General features: G+C 52.6%; 1 protein-coding gene across 4 annotated transcripts in view; it reads left to right on the forward strand.

Annotated features, from left to right (window-relative positions):
* Positions 1-723: 723 nt before the first annotated feature.
* Positions 724-19,507, forward strand: part of CA9 (carbonic anhydrase 9) — a 57,120-nt gene continuing 38,336 nt past the window's right edge. For 2 of the 4 annotated variants that reach the window (XM_074953842.1, XM_074953843.1), the window contains exon 1: positions 725-956. In XM_074953842.1, coding sequence (XP_074809943.1) covers positions 854-956 — 103 coding nt within the window. In that variant the 5' untranslated portion in view covers positions 725-853. Of the gene's footprint in view, positions 957-19,507 lie in introns of all 4 variants that reach the window. The other 2 variants (XM_074953844.1, XM_074953841.1) reach the window with 2 other exon arrangements.

Raw genomic sequence — 19,507 nt, forward strand, 5'->3', positions numbered from 1 at the left:
GGGCTCATGGAGGGTCGGTCCCAGGCCCCGTTGCTATGGGAGAGGAGCTGTGGTTATGGGGGGGTCAGTCCCAGGCCCCATTGTTATGAGAGGGGAGCTGTGGTTATGGGGTTCACAGAGGGTCAGTCCCAGGCCCCATTGTTATGAGAGGGGAGCTGTGGTTATGGGGTTCACAGAGGGTCAGTCCCAGGCCCCATTGTTATGAGAGAGGAGCTGTGGTTATGGGGCTCATGGAGGGGTCAGTCCCAGGCCCCACTGGTATTGGAGGGGAGCTGTGGTTATGGGGATAATGGAGGGTCAGTCCCAGGCCCCATTGGTATGGGAGGGGAGCTGTGGTTATGGGGTTCACAGAGGGTCAGTCCCAGGCCCCATTGGTATGGGAGGGGAGCTGTGGTTATGGGGCTCATGGAGGGTCGGTCCCAGGCCCCGTTGCTATGGGAGAGGAGCTGTGGCTGTGTTTGAGCTGCATTGCTGGTAGGTTGTCTGAAAAGGAAACCCTGTTCAAGCTCCGGGAGCGTCCCTTGGCTCTAGTCCATGTTAAGGCTCAGTGTATGCACACCCTGGTCCCAGCCCAGACCCCCAGCTGGCAATGACATTGAACTTCAGGCAAGCTCCCAATGCAGCATGTATTTCACCCTTCACCTGCCCCGCAGACTTTGCCTGCAGTCTCTATAAAAGGTAAAGGCTGGTGACTCACTGCCCCCTCCCGCTCCTGCCCTCTCTCTCTCTCCCTCTCACGTAGACACAGTTCAGCTCCAGCCGCCCAGCACAGCTTGCTGCGGCTCTGGCAGCCAGAGGCAGGCTCTGCAGTGGAGAAGTGGGGCCGTCCCACTGAACTGGTACTTGTTAGAGGATGAGCTGCACCAGGCTGGGTCTCTCTCTCCTGCTGCTGGCTGCCCTGGGCTGGACTGAGGACGAGCATGGCTCAGAGCATGTTTCTCACCCCAAAAAGAAAGGTGAGTAGATCCCAGACCCCGTCTCTGGTTCCCTTGGCCACACACAGCTCTCTGGTGTCTGGCTGCTCAGTCTAGGGAGAGATGGGACACAGGGTATATGGTGATGGTTCTGCTCCCCACAGGGCTGGCTGGTGTCTCCCTGCTGGTTCTCTAACACATCCCAAGAGGGCTGAATGAAGCATGTCCTGTTTGTGTCATGAGGCAATTGTCTGCTAGGAGGGCAGTGTCACTGTTGCCTGTCCTCAGGCATGGATCAGCCTTTCAGCTGCAGGACCTCTTGCCTGCACTTGTTCTAAGGTAGCTCCCTGCAGCTCCGCATGAGCCATTCACAATCTTACTCATCTTGGCCAACGAGAGCCCTGCTGGAGGAATGCCCCTGCACAGACAGTGCTTCAGTTCCTGCCCCCAGTCCCCCAGCCCAAATCCTAGATCCGCTTCCTGTCTCTCAGCATCTGCTGGACCAGCGCACGCAGCCAGGGCACCCATCACAGCAGCAGCTAAACCCCTGGGGACTCCCACCAAAAATTGAGTCAGTGGGGATGGAATTTCTCCCAGCTTCACCTTGACACCCACAAATGGCACCACAATGCAGGGAAGGTTGCCAGCTGTATTGACCCTGGAGAACCCAGCAGACCTGCAAACTGGAATAGCCTGGTTAGGTGTAACCACAGCAACATCTCCCCACCAGGCATTCTGCCAATTAAACAAGCATTTGTGTACACAGCCGTACTGACCCTCCACCCCCTTTGGCTGAGACCCCATGACCCCCACCATGTATAGATCCTGTGCCCCCTTTCGCTCACCCACCATGTATAGATTCTGTACCCCCTTTCCCTCACCTTAGTCCCCTCCTTATGTGCACAGACTTATAGGTCTTAAAGCCACAAGGGACCATGATAGTCATACAGGCTGACATCCTGCCTAGCACATGGTCCCATTCTTCCCACCATGTACACACCCCTCATCTCTCCTGCTCACCTCGCCCGCTCTCTGCATACAGCTCCTGAGCCATCTCCTGCAGCCCCCCCTTTCTCCTCGCTGGGCCCCACACCCCTTTCCACACATTAATTCCTTTTTCCTTCAGTTCAAAGGGATTAATGTCAACTTGGCAGTTACAGCTCTAACACTCAGGGGAAAGCGATGGCATGTGACTGGTATGGTCAGCAACTCAGACGGCGGCTGGCACAGCTGCCTGGGCAGTGAGGCTGTCAAGATTTATGGCACAGCCACATGGGCAATAAGGTGCTGGGGGGAGGAGAGGCATATGGGGATGGACCTGAAACAGCTGCATGGATATTCCAATGCTGAGCTGGTTAATGGTGCTTTTCATCTGTAGCGTTGGTCTGTTGGCTGTGAGCTTGCTCAGATACACTGCTCCAATAGGGTCAGAGCAGGGCTACCCCCAGGTGCCATTTCACACACACGTCTATGGCCCCTTAGTGCAGTGCTGGGCTATCACAGAACCTGCCTGAATCCCCTGAGAAATCGATGAGGCACCTGGGGAGCAGGAGAGAAAAGTGCAGTGATGTTTTTTTCCAAACAGCATCAGTCATGCTCTGTTCTGCTGGAGGAATAAATTCAGCCACATCTCAGTGCAAGGCCTGGAGGCTGTGATACAGCGGAAGGGCTGTGGTCATGTCTCAGTGATGGAGGCTCTTAGGGACTGTCACACACTTCAGTTCAGTAAGACTTGATTGTCATGACTCACTAGACAAGTGCTGCAAAGTGCAAGGAAGAAACAGTCCACTGCAGTCTCTGTTGGAGGTGGGGATACGATTCGCCCAGGTCAGTGCTTCATGTCTTTGGGGTTTGATCCCCTGGGTCCATTTGTTGTTCCTGCCCATCCCTGCCCCAGGGCAGGTGGTTCCATAGAGTGGGGCTGTTTCTTTCCATCTCCAGGGTTCAGCAGTTCTTCACTCTGGTAAGATATTGCTTAGGATTCCTGATAGTTGGAGTCTAATTTCCGTTTGTTCCTTTGCTGTGAGACATTGGACTAGAAAGTTTCTCTTTCTCTCTCTTCTCTAAAAAGAAAAGGAGTACTTGTGGCACCTTAGAGACTAACCAATTTATTTGAGCATAAGCTTTCGTGAGCTACACTCAATGAAGTGAGCTGTAGCTCACGAAAGCTTATGCTCAAATAAATTGGTTAGTCTCTAAGGTGCCACAAGTACTCCTTTTCTTTTTGCGAATACAGACTAACACGGCTGCTACTCTGAAATCTCTCTTCTCTGTCCACTGGCTGGACAGTCACTGCTCTGTGAGTTTGGCATATGCTTTGTGCCACCTTGTCCTCACCCCTGGTTTATGGTCATTGAGTCTGTGTTTGGTGAGGGCTTGTCTATTTCTGCACATGTAGCTGCAGTGATGTCTGTACCAGTGTGATTGTTCTGTGCAGGGATCTGGGGCTGTTTTGGATTTGTTTTCCCTCGCTGCCCAGTGTATGTTTGCATTCTAGGTGCTGGGCTTGTGTCTGGCATGTTTTCTGGCTGTGGATAAGGGTCTTTGCTCTATCGGTCAGGTGCTGAGAGGGCTGGTGCTGAGCCCAGGGAGTGGGGATGCAGAGGTGTCAGTGCTGCAGGGGGCACGGAGGGGTACTATAGCTGGGGGGTGCTGTCATGTTTCCAGGCTGGAAGTTCCCAGGGGGGTGTCAATACAAGAGTGAGGCTGCAGTTGTGTTGTCCATGTACAGGGGTTTCCTGGGAGCTCAGAGTGCGGCAGCTCTAGATGGGTGAGAGCCAGGCGGGCACTGAGTACACAGCAGTGAGTGCAGTTGGAGAGCCTAGGCAGACTGAGCCATGGGCACAGAGTAGTGAGTCCTGGGCAGGATGCTGCAGGGTGCTGTGCAGTCAGGATCTAGTACTCCCCACATTGTCTTTGTCGCTGTCTCACTCCAGTATGACCCCCCCCTCACCTCTTCGTCATCTTCCCCTCATCACCCCCTGTCACCCCCACCTCATCTCAGCCCCCTGCTGACCCTCCATTGCACCCCCTTACTCCCAACTGGTCCCTGTGTTGCCTCCAGCACCAAGCCCACACCCAGCTCTGTGGCTGGACTAGGCTGCAGCCCCAGGGTCTCTGCATCCTGCCTCTTGTCTCCTAGCACATGCTGCTGGTTGGAAGTGCTGCTTGCATCAGGGCTGGGGTGACTCAGGGGAAGCCGCGGCATGTGGTTTAGTTTTATAGGGTTGTGCTAGCACTCGAGGGATCTGCACAGGCGGCGTCCCGGGGAGCGATTACTCTCCGCAGGTTGCATCATTTCCTCCTACAGTGCCAGGAGATGCACTGAATCGGTGTGGTTTGTGGACGGGATGGTGGGAAGAACCCTGCCCACTGGTGTCAGAGGGGCAGGTCTGGGGCTCTGGGTACAGTGTGTGCTCCAATGGTCAGTGCCAGGGGGAGCTTCAGGCTGAGTGCTTGTAAATCTGCTGCTAAGATCTTGGGGGCAGGATGTGTGTCTGTGCAGAGACCCCACCCTACCTGGGACCACAGTGTGTCTGCTGAGGTCCCCCATCTCAGCGCTTGCTCCATGGGGCAGGAAAGGGCTGAGCTGGGCTGGAATTTGCTGTGGCAAAGGAGCAAGCACTGCCAGGTGCCCTGTCTGTCTCTGGGAGGGGGCTTGGCTCAGGGCTCTGTGTTACACAGTGTAGCAATCTTGCGGGAGGAAGGGGTGCCCTCCTCAAAAGGTATGGCTTGGGAGAGTCAGCTCTGACCTGCCTCCCTGGAGCCTCTGCCAACTGGTCTGAGAGTTCAGTGCTGGAGTGCGAGGAATGCCCTGCAGAATGGATGGGCCCCAGGCAGCAGGGTGGGAAGCTGCAGAGCAGGACCCCTGGCTATGGGGAGAGGGGATGGCTGTACCCACAGCTGAGCAGTGGTTATTGTAGCAGACTGTGCTGGCAGCATGAGCTCTGCCAGGGTTCTTCTCTGCCCCCCCCCCATATACACACACACAGTGCGGGCTCCTCAGCTGGGCTTACCCTGTGTCTGGCCAGAGGCCCCCGTGCAGCTCCCCAGCCCTCGGGGCCCTTCCTGCCAATCCCTCGCCTCTCAGGCATGCAGCCACCTTGCCTATGCCTGGCACAGAGACCTTGGCCCTGATAAAATGGGCAGGGTTGTTATCAAGAGCGATAGGGAGAAATAGCATTTCCCTGGGGGAAGGAGAAGGAGAATGAGATTCCATCTGGGGCCTTGACCCCTCCCACCCTGGAGAGGCTCCCCACGAAGTCTGTCCCGGGACAGTGTTCACCTCCCTCTGTTACCCGCTCTCCTTCTCATCCTGCACCTCCCCTAGGCCCTCCAGCCCCATGTCAGTCCCACTGCAGCTATCCTAGTCCATTCCCCTCCCCATTCCTATCTCCCTGCCCAGACCTGTCGCTGTCCATTCCCAGCTCCATTCCTGGTCACCTTCCACCCCAGTCTTGTCTTGGTGCCCTCTCCCATTTCCCTGCTGGTGCAATCTCCCTCATGCTCACACCTGCAGGAGCAGGGGGCTCCGTGGCTGTCTGGGGATGGGAAAAGTACCTTGGGGCTTGCCAGCCCTCTGCCACCTTCCTCCAGAGAAGCACAGAGGCCGCTGTAGGGAATTGGCTAAATTCCCAGGCACCAGGACCTGTGCCCTCCACCGCCCAGGAACACAAGGAATGTTCCCTGCAGCAGCATGAGCTGCCAGCTGCGGATTAGAGACTGTCACAAAGGTTTGCACTAAAGCAAGATTTCTAAACATGGCCGAGGTTATTGCGCAGTCAGAGCTCAGTCTGGGAAGGAGCGAGGCCTACGTGGGTGGTGCCCAGGGTGTGCACCGGAGAGCCATGCCTATGGGCTGTGCCTGCATGAAAGGGCAGGGGATCCTGGAGAAGCTGAATCTGAGCCATGTGAAGGTGGAGGGGCCAGTGAGCAATGGAGAAGCAGCACCAGATATGGGGGATATGCAGGGAGGGGCCAAGGAACATCAGATGAATAGTGTCTATGGGGCATGTGCCAGGACAGAGAGGTGGAGGGCAGCATGCCCACAAGGAGGAGGAGGGTGGGAATCTGGGAGGTCAGAGCTCCTCATTTTTGGGGAGCGACTGTACAGGAATGTGCCCTGGCCTCAGGGCCAGGCACCCTGAGGGTGGGATTTGGGGATCCCTAGCATTGTCTGTCACTAATGGAGGGGATACGGGGATCCCCTCAGTTACTGGGTGAGAGGTCTCTGGGTGGAGCTGAGGTCTGGGGGGGGTCTTGTGCCAGGGTAACCCAGGTTCAAGTGCTGTGCCTCAGAGCAGGGGGCAAATGGAGTAGAGGGGGACGGGGCTCTGTGAGGGTGGGAGGGCAACAGAGCAGGTACGAGCCAGTCACTGACCTGAGGACGCATGTACCACACCAGCCACCAAGGCCTGGTTTCCGGCACAAACAGGCTGGCTGTTTGCCAGGAGCTCCTGGGAACTGGGGGCTTCAGCTGTTCCATGGTCAGCAGCTTCTTTTCTGCACAGGACTGGTTCTAACCCACAGCCTTTGCAGCACCTCCCCTGGCAGCAAACTGGCTCTGCTTGCACTCTCTTCCTTGCTGGAGCAGTGTGGACATGCAAAGCTGCCTGCCTTTAATGGCAGCTCCTGCCCTAACTTAGCAGTAAGGAAGGAACAGATCGGGCACTCTCTCAGGCACCACCATGATGAGCATCCTCAAAATGCCAGATAGAGAGAGATTTCTGGTGGCACTTGGGTGTGTGCAGTGACGAGGAGAAAGTGGCTGAAATTAACACAGAGGAACTTTAGGCTGAATCTCAGGCTGCCAGAGGAGGGTCTCCCTGGGCAGGGCCCTGTCTTCTGCAGCATTTCTTGCTGGGCTTGACAGAAGCCTAGAGAATGTGCAGGTGGCTGGAGTCTGCCTTGGCTCTGGGGATGGGCTGGGACAGAGTGACAGGCTGTCTTGTTTCTGTGATTCTTTGAGCCCAGTGGCAGCTCAACATGCCTTGTGTGCAGCTCTCTCTGCTGAGTTCCCTGGCTGGGATTCTCACCACAGCAAAATCTTGGCCCTGCCAGTTACCCTGTGAATGTGGTGACCTAACCCGTGGGTGGCCAGTTGAACATTCACTCAAGGCTTTTGAAGTTATCACCACTGAAGCCTCACTCTTCCTGAGAAATAGGTAATGGATAGTCAGTGATCATGTCACCCACCACTGAAATGTGTCCTCCTCTGGTGTGGTACATGGCAGCTGTTCAACAGTGAATAGCAATGCTACTCAGCCATTTCTGACTGGAAGAAAACTGTACCCGACTGCAAGTACAGGGGGAATTTAGGTGGCAGGCCATAATTACCTGCACAGGAATTGGGCCAGGGCCCCAGTGTTACCATCCCTTGTGCAAAGTGCTGGGGGATTGTTAAAGCCCACAAGTGGTCAGGACCTTGCTATTACAGCCTCTCCAGCAGTGCCTCTTTGCCCCACACTGGGGCACTGGGTCAGTGTGGAGGCAGAGAGAGGAGCCCCAGTCACCCATGCCACGATGGGCAGTACCTAGGTGTTCCGTTGAGGTGCCTCATGCAGGTGCTGATCAGGCCCAGCTCTGCATAAGCTTGTGAGAGCTGATGGGATCACAGCACAAGGTGGCCTGGCCAGAGGCTGTGGGAGTTGCCAGATGATGGTCTCCAAGTGAGATCAGTTCTGCTGGTCTGAAGGGACAGGGTGGTAGAGCTCAGGGAAATGCTTATTGCCAGCTAGGAAACATTTTGCTTTGTGGGGGCTGAACAGAAAAGTGTGTTCTGCCTGAATCTCTTTGGCTAAGAATAATTCCTAGGTGCACCTGGAGAACGGCCTGTCGGGCAGAGTCCATCCACCCCCCGCCCAGCACAATGGGGTGTCTGTGTGAAGCCCTTTAGGGACAGCAACCTGTGCTGGGGAGCGTTGGCCTGTGAGGAGCTGGGCAATGGAAATTCCTAGGCTCTCTGCCCGGGCTCCCCCTAGTTCGGGGGGGGGGGGGGCAAACTTTTTGGCCTGGGGGCCACATTGGGGTTCTGAAACTGTATGGCGGGCCGGATAGGGAAGGCTGTGCCTCCCCAAACAGCCTGGCCACCGCCCCCTATCCGCCCCCTCCCACTTCCCGCCCCCTGACTGCCCCCCTCAGAACCCCTCACCCCTCCAACACCCCTTGCTCCTTGTCTCCTAATCGACCCCCCTGGACTCTGCCCCCTATCCAACCCCCCCACTCCCTGTCCCCTGACTGACCCCTGCCCCTTATTCAACCCCCCTGATCCCTGCCCCCTTACCATGCCGCTCAGAGCACCGGGACTGGCAGCCATGCTGCCCAGCAGAGCCAGCCACACTGCCGCGCAGTCTAGAGCACCAGGGCAGGCCGGCGGCTCTCGCAGCCCCGCTGCCTAGCAGGAGCTCGCAGCCCTGCCACCCAGAGCGCTGGCAGCACGGTGAGCTGAGGCTGTGGGGGAGGAGGGACAGCATGGGAGGAGATTGTGGGGCAAAGCTGAGTGAGTGTGTGTGGAATAGACTCTTCCGGGAGCAATGGGAATGCAGCCTCCTGGCCTCTGCCTCCATCACATCCCTGAGTGACTATAGGGCCCAGTGCTCATTGCCAAGGCAACTGGAGCAGGGAGACCTGATTCTTCTCTTTGTGTATGGGCCAGGCAGGGGCCTGGGGGAAGGAGCACAATCATCTCAGGGCACTAGCAGTGAGCAGGGAGGGGCTCGGAGAGAGGACGGGGGCAGGAGAAGGCAGCGTTGGAAGAGTTCTCTAAAAACATCCGCTCAATGTGCAGCGGCAGTCAAAAAAATTAACAGACTGCGAGGAACAGGTAGGAAAGGGAGAGATAATAAGACAGAAAATATCATAATGCCACTATATAAATCCATGGTGCCCTCACACCTTGAATACTGCATGCGGATCCATTCACTCCATCCCAAAAAAGATAAATTGCAATTGGAAAAAGTACAGAAAAGGGCAGCAAAAATTATTAGGGGGATGGAACAGCTTCTGTATGAGGAGAGATTAAAAAGACAGAGACTATTCAGCTTAGAAAAGAGACGGCTAAGGGGGAGGTCTGTAAAATCATGAGTGGTGTGGAGAAAGTGAACAGGGAAGTGTTCTTTACCCCTTCACACAAGTATTTCTTCACACAATGCACAGCCAGCCTGTGGAACTCCTTGCCACAGGGTCAGTGTGGGGAGCAGGGACTGGCAGCTGGGGAGACACTGGAACCTCTCAGTGGAGGGAGTGGTTTGCGTTGTGGCTAAGCACAGCCCTCCAGCATCCCCTGTGGTGAGTTCTATTTAATTTGGGTGGGCTGGGTACCAGGCCCTGGTACCACTGTGGATGGTGACAGGACTGTGCCCTGTGCCTGGAGGTGTTGGATGCTCAGGGCTGAGTTGTGCAGGGGTGAGTGCCTCTGTGTGCTCCTGATGGTGGCTGTGTCTTTGCAGCTCGCTGGGAAATGGCGACGGGTGAGAGAGCTGCCTGTGTAGGCCTCACTTTGTTTCCCATCAGAATGGCTGGGACAGGCTGACGTGAGGCCAGAGGACAGCAGTTAATGGGCCAAGATACCATGTGGATAAGCACAGTGCAAATGCAGGGCGAGTGAACTGCAGGAGCAAGGCAGAAAGAGGGGAGAGAATGCGGAGAGGGGAGAGGAAGGAGCGTGAGGAGGGAGATGCAGATGCAGCTGATACACTGACCCCTGGTGACCCACCCAGGCTCCGCAAACAGCATTTGCAAAAAGAAAAGGAGTACTTGTGGCACCTTAGAGACTAACCAATTTATTTGAGCATAAGCTTTCGTGAGCTACAGCTCACTTCATCGGATGACTTACTGTGGAAACTGCAGAAGACATTTGGACACCCAAGGCCAGACTTTTCCTCCCTTATACATGCTGAAGTCTCTGGGAGCACTTATAGAGTAAGGGTAGCAGAATAGGCCAGAATGAATTACCTTCCCCCTGCCTTAAGAGCCTGAGTGGGATTTCAGAGTTTGGCTCAGGCCCATTGCTCTGAGGGATACAGAGGAACCATTTTGCCTACTATGAAATACAGTCCCCCCTGAGTCAGGGCATGGCAGCTGAGTAACAGCCACACAGCACTCTACACAAGAGTGACGAACAGGAAATGGAGGGGTGTGATGCAGCAGGGAGGGGGGAGTGTTGACCTGGGAATGTGGCAGGGGAGTTTCACTGGGAATGGGAGACCTGAGAGCCTGTAACCTGAGCCAGGAGGGGGAGGGGGAGGTAACACCTCTGCCTGGGAATGTGGAAAAAGGCTGCAGGAGAGAGCCTTGGGGGGCGGGGGTGTTAGTTTCAGTTTGGTGCTGGGTGGTGGAACGCAGGGAACCCCAGGGCTGGGGTCTAAGCTCCCTGCCCCCCAGAAGGACTTGACTGAGGGGTCCTGGGTGTACCCACAGCTCTGTTTTAGACTGTGTTCCTGTTGTCCAATAAACCTTCTGTGTTACTGGCTGGCTGAGAGTCTCAGTGAATCCCAGGAAGAGGGGTGCAGGGCCTGGACTCCCCCCACACTCCGTGACAAGGGGAATCCTGGACTCAGTGAAACTGTAGGCAGGAGCAAGGAATGCGGGACAGGCTCACCTAAGCAGGGACGGGTTGGCAGCAGACATGCCAAACCCGTGAAAAAAATGCAGAAATTGGGCTTGTTTTTGGCTTAATTGGCTTGTGAGTTCCTTGTTGGCTAGTTTTTGGCTTTTAACTTTTTGCTTCTTTTTTTTGATCGGATCCTGGCAAGCAGGGGCAACGAGGAGCAAGCAAGGGCAACGGGGGGAGAGAGTCAGGGGTGTACAGTGGGCCCACCCAGCACGCCGGAGGGATCTAGTCACATAGAGTGTTGGGGTTCTTAGGGATTGGCTTGTTTTGGCCTTGTTTTGAAATGGGATTAGTTTGATTTTTGTCTTATTGTGAAAGTCGGGGTGCTTATTTACAGCGTGAAAGTTGGCAACTGTGGTTGGCAGGCCGTGCTGCTGCCTGGGCAGTTCTGCTGGGGCCAGTGCTGTGAGCCCCGTATCTGTGGCTCTTAGTCTGGTTTCTGTGCAGGCAGCGCCAGGATGAGCTGTGCAGCAAGATGCCTGCCGAACAGTCATCATCTGATAGCAGATAGGAAAGATTTATGTGGGAATTGGACTCTTCCTGGGAGCAGAGGTGAGGGGGAGGTGCCTGGAAGAATGAGGAGAGGGGTCGATGGGGGACTCTGGCAGAGCTGCAGAGAAGAGCGAGGGCCCTGTTCAGTATGGCACGGGGGGACTGATTGGCCTCTGAGGCTGGGAAATTCCCTGGGGAGCCCCAGGCCTCAGAGGCCACCTCTAGCCCAGCAGCTTTAGGGCTGACTCTGCCCTGGGCTAAACATGGCACACATTACATGGATTAAGAACTGGCTAACTGATAGGTCTCAGTGTAAGTGTAAACAGGGAATCGTCATCGAGCAGTGCTGGGGATTGATTCTTGGCCCTATGCAATAGAACATCTTTATCAGTGACCTCGCAGAAAACATTCATTCATCACCAATAAAGTTTGCAGATGGGAGTGGTAAATAGTGAAGAGGGCAGGTCATTGATACAGAGCGATCTGGATCACTTGGGAGGCTGGGCACAAGTAAACAACAAGTCTTTTAGTACAGCTAAATGTAAGTGTACCCATCCAGGAACAAGGAATGCAGGCTATATTTACAGGATGGGGGACTCTATCCTGGGAAGCAGTGACGCTGGAAAAGATTTGGAGGCTGTGGTGAATAATCAGCTGAACAAGAGCTACCGGTGGATTGCTGTGGGCAAAAGGATTAATGCGATCCTTGGATGCATAAACAGGGGAATCTCAAGTAGGAGTAGAGAGGTCATTTTACCTCTCTATTTGACACTGGTGCTTTAATGCTGTGTCCAGTTCTGATGTCCACAATTCAAGAAGGAGGTTGATAAACTGGAGAGGGATCAGAGAAGAGCCACGAGAGTAACCAGACGATTAGAAAACCTGCCTTAGTGACGGACTCCAGGAGCTCAATCTATTTAGCTTAACAAAAAGCAGGTGAAGGGGTGACTCGATTACAGTCTGTAAGCACCTGCTTGGGGAACAAATATTTAATAATGGGCTTTTCAGTCTAGCAGAGAAAGGTCTAACATGATCCAATGGGTGGAAGGTGAAGCTAGACACATTCAGACTGGAACTGGGATGTACATTTTTGACAGTGAGAATAATTAATCATTGGAACAGTTTTCCAAGGGTGGTGGTGGATTCTCCATCTCTGTCCCTTTTTAAATCAACATTGGATATCTTCGAACAGATCTTCTCTGGGAATTATTTTGGGGAAATTCTCTGGCCTTTGTTCTACCTGAGGTCAGACTAGATGATCACAGTGGTCCCTTCTAGCCTCAGACTCTATGAACAAAGTTGGGGGGTAGGGAAGGGTGACAGTCAGGAGCTGCTGGTCAGCAAGTGAGACTAAAAGCTCTGCAGAGCTTTCTCCCCACTCTAGCAACATCACCTGTGTGCAGCCAGCATAGCTGCACCGAATAGATTCCTGCACAGGGAGTGTGGAGCCAGTGCTTCGGGCGGAGGCAGCGCACGGAGCCCCGTGGCCCTCCCGCCTAGGAGCCGGACCTGCTGGCCACTTCTGGGACGCAGCGCAGTGCCAGCCAGGACAGGTAGGGACTAGCCTGCCTTACCACCACAACACTGTCAACTGGACTTTTAACAAAAACTGTACACCTGGTCACCCTCGGTCAGACTGGTCCTAGGGCCTGTGCTGTGCAGGGGGTCAGACTGGTCCTAGGGCCTGTGCTATACACAGGGTCAGACTGGATGGTCACACTGGCCCCTTCTGGCTTCACAATCTGTATTCCATGTCCTCCTTGCAGCCCAGGCCCAAGTACCCCTCCAGCAGAGCTGCTTTTAGCAATTGTGGTGGTCTGATCCAGTCAGATATCTGCACACTTGTGCTGTTTGAGTCCTGCCCACAAGCCGCCAGCCCTGGGCCCACACTACAGAGGGAAGCAGTGGTGGGGCAGCAGTGCCACTGCAGCTATATCTACACTCTAAGCTAGGGAGTGAATGCCCTGCTTCTGTTCACGTACTTGTGCAAGCTCTGCTAGAACGAGCGCATGGAATCACTGCCCTTATACATGGTGTAATGATGCAGCCTTTGGCGGGACGCTACTGAGAGTATCAATCCAGGACAAGTTGCTTAGAGCAGGGCAGTCACAGCCCAAGGCTGGGGTTCCTTTGCACACCAAGCCAGCCAAACAGAGAAGACTTTGGTTTTACCCACTGGCTAACCAGAAGTCATACAAGCAATTCCCTTAGACACTCCAGTTTCCCAGTACCACCAGCAGCACCACTTCTTATGGGGACGAATGGTTATGAAAACCAATACCCAGTAAAAGAAAAAAGGTTCTCCCGATCCCAAAGAGCCAAGCCTCAGACCCAGGTCAATATTCAAGTCCAATCTGACCCACAAATCACGCTGTTGCCAATCCTTTAGAATCTAAAGGTTTATTCATAAAAGGAAAGAAATATAGATGAGAGCTAAAATTGGTCAAAGTAATCAATTACATACAGCAATGGCAAAGTTCTTGATTCAGGCTTGTAGCAGTGATGAAATAAACTGCAAGTTCAAATCAAGTCTCTGGAAAACATCCACAGCTGGGATGGGTCATTCAGTCCTTGGTTCAGAGCTTCAGTGTAGCAAAGTTCCTCCAGAGGTAAGAAGCAGGATTGAAGACAAAATGGAGATGACGCAGCAGCCTTTTATAGCCCTTTTGCCATGTGGAAGGACCCCTTTGTTTTTACTGTGGAAAATCACAGCAAGCAAGATGGAGTTTTGAGTCACATGAGCAAGTCACATGTCCATGTGTCATAAATATAAAGGGAAGGATAAACGCCTTTAAAATCCCTCCTGGCCAGAGGAAAAACCCTTTCACCTGTAAAGGTTTAAGAAGCTAGGATAACCTCACTGGCACCTTACCAAAATGACCAATGAGGAGACCAGATACTTTCAAAGCTGGAGGGGGGGGAGAAACAAAGGCTCTCTCTGTCTGTGTGATGCTTTTGCCAGGAACAGAACAGGAATGGAGTCTTAGAACTTAGTAAGTAATCTAGCTAGATATGCGTTAGATTCTGTTTTGTTTAAATGGCTGATAAAATAAGCTGTTCTGAATGGAATGTATATTCCTGTTTTTGTGTTTTTTTTTGTAACTTAAGGTTTTGCCTAGAGGGATTCTCTATGTTTTGAATCTGATTACCCTGTAAGGTATTTACCATCCTGATTTTACAGAGGTGATTATTTTACTTCTATTAAAATTCTTCTTTTAAGAACCTGATTGCTTTTTTCATTGCCCTTAAGATCCAAGGGTTTGGGTCTGTGTTCACCTATGCAAATTGGTGAGGATTTTTATCAAGCCTTCCCCAGGAAAGGGGGTGTAGGGTTTGGGGAGGATTTTGGGGGGAAAGATGTTTCCAAGCGGGCTCTTTCCCGGTTATATATCTGTTAGACGCTTGGTGGTGGCAGCAATAAAGTACAAGGGCAAAAGGTAAAATAGTTTGGACCTTGGGGAAGTTTTAACCTAAGCTGGTAAAAATAAGCTTAGGGGGTTTTCATGCAGGTCCCCACATCTGTACCCCAGAGTTCAGAGTGGGGAAGGAACCTTGACACCATGCATGATTCAGTTCTTTACAGGTAGAGCAGCCATTGCTCACAGGCTGCCTTGAACATTCCCAGGAAGGCTTCCCATATGTAGATTGGAGTCTCCCAAGGTCCACTGTCAGTGAAGTGTTTCTTGATTGGGCACTTAATCTGAAAATTCCTTTCTCAAGAAGAAAAGGAGTACTTGTGGCACCTTAGAGACTAACCAATTTATTTGAGCATAAGCTTTCGTGAGCTACAGCTCACTTCATCGGATTTCTCAAGAAGCTGACCACATGCCTCACTAATGCTACTAAGAATCAAACACATTGCGATACAAGTACAGAGCCAATATTCATGACTTCAAATACAAAAATGATACACACATACAGACAGCCCTAATTATACCCAGCAAATTACAACCTTTCCATAGACACCTTACTTGACTTCCTTTGTACAAGATTTGGTGCAACTGTAGGGCCTTGGCTGCCACAATGATCTATATGTTCACAGTTTATGTCCATAACGTCATGCATGATGACATGGGTAGTAGCACCGGAGGCACAGTGGGGCCGTGCCAAATACATGCCCCCCATTTCAGGCATGTTTGTACTCAACACAGCTAAGCCAGGCTCTGCTGCCGTTACCCATGCTACCAGCGCTATGCTGTTATTTATGTATGCTTATGAACAGCAACTCACACCCAGCTCATAGTGTAGACATACCCTAAGACAGCCCCTGAGTCCTCTGTAGAATGGGGAGGGTTCTCCCCCCTCCCCCCACAGCAGTGCCATTGGGTCTCAGGGAAATGAACAGCCTCAGGGCTGGGCCTGGGAAAATCGATCTTTCTCATCCATAAACTCACTCTATTAATATCAGGTGTCTTTCCATAGCCATTGCCAAGGGTGGGGCCAGAAAGCAGCGCTGTCAGCCCATCAGGCTCACCTCCTGAATGGGCCGAGTGTGACAACACCACTGCCAGGCTCCCGGCCCTGCTCAGAGTCAGGGCCATGGAGACCCCAGCTACAAGAGCTGTACCTTGTGGGAAGGGGGTGTGACGCAGCAGGGAGGGGGGAGTGTTGACCTGGGAATGTGGCAGGGGAGTTTCACTGGGGATGGGAGACCTGAGAGCCTGTAACCTGAGCCGGGAGGGGGAGGGAGAGGGGGAGGTAACACCTCTGCCTGGGAAACTGGACAAAGGCTGCAGGAGAGAGCCTGCTGGGGGGGTTTTGTTTTCAGTTTGGTGCTGGGTGGTGGAACGCAGGGAACCCCAGGGCTGGGGTCTAAGCTCCCTGCCCCCCAGAAGGACTTGACTGAGGGGTCCTGGTTGTACCCACAAGCTCTGTTTTAGACTGTGTTCCTATTGTCCAATAAACCTTCCATTTTACTGGCTGGCTGAGAGTCACAGTGAATCCCAGGAAGAGGCGTGCAGGCCCTGGACTCCCCCACACTCCGTGACAACGGGTTGTTCTCCGCCCCAGGAATTGGGGACTCCACTGGCCCCTTTCACTGCCCTCCTCTCCAATGTTTGTGTCCCCAGATTCTCTGAACCCACTCACCCCAGCCCCCACATTGCTGCCTTTCTTGTTCCAGGGTCTGCTTGCCCATTTCTAAACTTCATCAACCTGGAGAGAAATGCATATTAGAACCAGCATGGTACATGTCACTGTGATCAGAGCAACTCCCCACCAGGGAATCCTGCCCCTCAGTGACATAAGAACAGCCATACCGGGTCAGACCAAAGGTCCATCTAGCCCAGTATCCTGTCTTCCAACAGTGGCCAATGCCAGGTGCCCCTGAGGGAATGAACAGAACAGGTAATCACCAAGTGATCCATCCCCTGTCCGCTCATTCCCAGCTTCTGGCAAACCATCCCCAGCTGGGGAACAGGGGCCTTGCACCAGGCCTGAACCTCAGCACCCCCAAGGTCTGCCTGCCTGAGATTGGGAGTGAATTCGAGAGGGGAAGACATCCCACACCCAAGATCCTTCAGAATCAGAGGGTTAGAAGGGACTGCAAGGGTCCAGACCTAAGGATGCTGAGTAAGAGCAGGTTAGCTGAGTTCAGTGGCCTATTGACCTCCCCTTTCCTACCTCCCCCCCACCCTTCTGAAGGGTTGCCAACCCTTCAGGATTGCCCTGGAGTTTCCAGGAATTAAAAATTAATCTTTCATTAAAGATTATGTCATGTGATGAAACCTCCAGGAATATGTCTAACCAAAATTGGCAACCCTACCCCTCCTGGAGCTAAGCCGTAAGGCACCTACCTGCTCCTCCTTAAGATCCAGCTCTGCTCCAGGGCCTAAGGGAAAGTGCCAATGGCTCAGGGCTAAGCAGAAGAGCCAGTGGAGAGAGCTGAGAATGATTATCTTGTAGCAGGCCTAGGTAACTCTGCAGTCTTAGCCCTGCTCCCCTCCTCCCTGCATTGTGTTTCTCAGGCTCACTCATTTCTCTCGAGCTCTTTGGGGTGGCTCAGTACCTGTGAGCACTGAGCGTGTCTCTGGGGCAGTACGGTGCTCCAGAGAGGCTCCCTTGCAGCAAGCAGCTCATAGATCTTAAGGCCTGTTGGGAACATTAGATCATCTAATCCGACCTCTTGTATACCACAGGCCAGAGACGTTCATCCAGTTACCCCTGTATTGAGCCCAATCGCGTGTATTCGAGTAAAGCTTTTCCAGAAAGGTACCAGTCTTAATGTGAAGACAAGAGGTGGAGACTCCACTCTAGGAGTTTGTTTCAGTGCTTAAGCACTGTTACAAATTGTGCCTTATTTCTAATTTGATTTTGTCTGGCTTTAACTTGTAGCCATTGGTTCTTGTTTTGCGTTTCCTGCTAGGTTGAAGAGCCCCTTATTACCAGGTATTTTCTCCCTAGGAAGATCCTTGTAGGCTGTAATCAGATCATCTCTGTCTTCCTTTTGATAAGCTGAAGAGATGGAGCGCCTTAACTCTTTCAGTCTAAAGCATTTTTCAGCCCTCACATAATTTTTGAGGCTCTACTCTGCACCCTCTATAATTTATCAACAGCTTTTTAATAATGTGGACACCAGAATTCATCGCAGTATTCCAATATTGGTCTTGCCAATGCTGTAAATATAGAGAGGTAAAACCACCTGCCTAGCCTCCTCCCTACTCCCCTGTTTATATGCCCCATGAGCACATGGTCTGGAGTTTCTTCATCTCATTAGGAATGTAGGGGAAAGTGTAGCCTTCCTGCTAAGCCAAATGTCTTCAGGCTTTACTCTTTGAGAGCACTGACCCAGAAGAGGTAGGGGTGAGGGGTTGGGCTCTGGGAGGGAGTTTGGGTGCTGGGTGCAGGCTCTGGGCTGGGGCAGTGGGTTGGGGTGTGGGCGGGGGGTGAGGGGTGCAGGCTCTGTGAGAAAGTTTGGGAGCAGGGTGCGGGTTATGGGCTGGGGCAGGGGGTTGGGGTGCGGGAGGAGTCAGGGGGTGGCATTTACCTTGGGCGGCGTAGCTCCCAAAGTGACCAGCACACCCCTCTGGCAGTGGCTCCTAAATGGGGGTGTCTTGGGGGGTCTCTGCACACCGCTGCCCGCAGGGGCCACACTTCCCGGCCAATGGGAGCTGTGGAATTGGCGGTTGGGGGGGGCAACACGCAGAAACAAACACACACTGCAGGGCTGCTCCTGAAAGCGGCGTGGAGAGAGGGAGGCAGCGTGGTCAGGGAGTTGCCTTAGTATAGCAACCAGGCAAGGTACTAACAAACTTCCACAGGACTTTATTTTTAAAGTGGAAACCTCATTACAAGCTGCTGCTGCACCCTCGGTAGCTCTCACTCTGCCTCCTCAACTTCCCCCGCCCTTTCCTGTCCTTTCAGACTCCCAACAGCCAGTGCTCCCAGTTCTAATAATTACAAGCAGCATCTAACCACCACATTCCCGCCTCTCTTAAGAAACTCTCCCAATTAAAATAAACATTTTTGTTCTAACCACAGGAACAAATATGAAACAAGACACTATACTGTTGGCAGAAATATTACACTGAAAACACCGTAGATACTATATATCATAGTCTCTAGTCCAGACAGGTGGTCATCTGGGTCTGACAGGCCGTCTCTCAAGCCCCGGTTCCAGTGCAATGTCTTGTTGTGTTGGTACTACAGTGAAGTCATCCCATGCAGACCGGGTGTTGGCATAATCTCCTCTTGGTGCATAGGCAGGTGCAAGATAAGAAGCATTCCATACTCACCCATCAGAAAGTCGATAGGTGTAAGGTCCCTTCTTCTCTATGATTTTAAGAGGAGCTGTGAATTTATGGTCCCCTTTGCGTAAAATTCCAGGTTTTTGTATTCTAACAAAGGAACCGCACTCAAACTTTGGTTCCTTAGCTTGTCTGTGAAAGCCTTATACTTTGCTTGGTTCTGTTCAACTGTTTTTCTCACATCATCCTCGGTTGGGGCATCCGGTCGTGCCTTTAACAATCCAGCAATGTTCAGTTTAGTATTCATCTGTTTCCCATGCAGTAACTCTGCGGGCGATCTTTGCGTGGTGGTATGTCGTGTAGCCCGGTATGCTTGCAAGAAATCAGTAGTGAAGGTTATCCACAATCGCCCTTCCAGTTTAGCTGTTTGCAAAATCTCTTTCAAACTTCTATTAAACCACTGGATTTCCCCACTGGCTTGAGGGTAATATAGGGATGACCTTCTGTGTAAAATGTTCCTCTGTGCTAGAAAAGTTTCAAACTCCAGGGAAGTAAATTGACTACCATTATCTGAAACCAGTTCTTTGGGGTTACCTTCCCTGCTAAAAACTGAAGAGAGGAACTTAATTACTGTAGCAGAAGAGATTTGCGATGTAAACACTACCTCAGGCGATTTACTGAAATAGTCTATTAAAGTGATGGCATAATGGCAGTCACTTGGAGCAGTATCAAAGGGTCCTACAATGTCAATCGCCACTTTTTCCCATGCAGATTCAGGAAGAGGAACAGTCTGTAATGGAGGGGTA

Source organism: Natator depressus, chromosome 5, assembly GCF_965152275.1.
Source record: "Natator depressus isolate rNatDep1 chromosome 5, rNatDep2.hap1, whole genome shotgun sequence".
Taxonomy (NCBI): Eukaryota; Metazoa; Chordata; order Testudines; family Cheloniidae; genus Natator; species Natator depressus.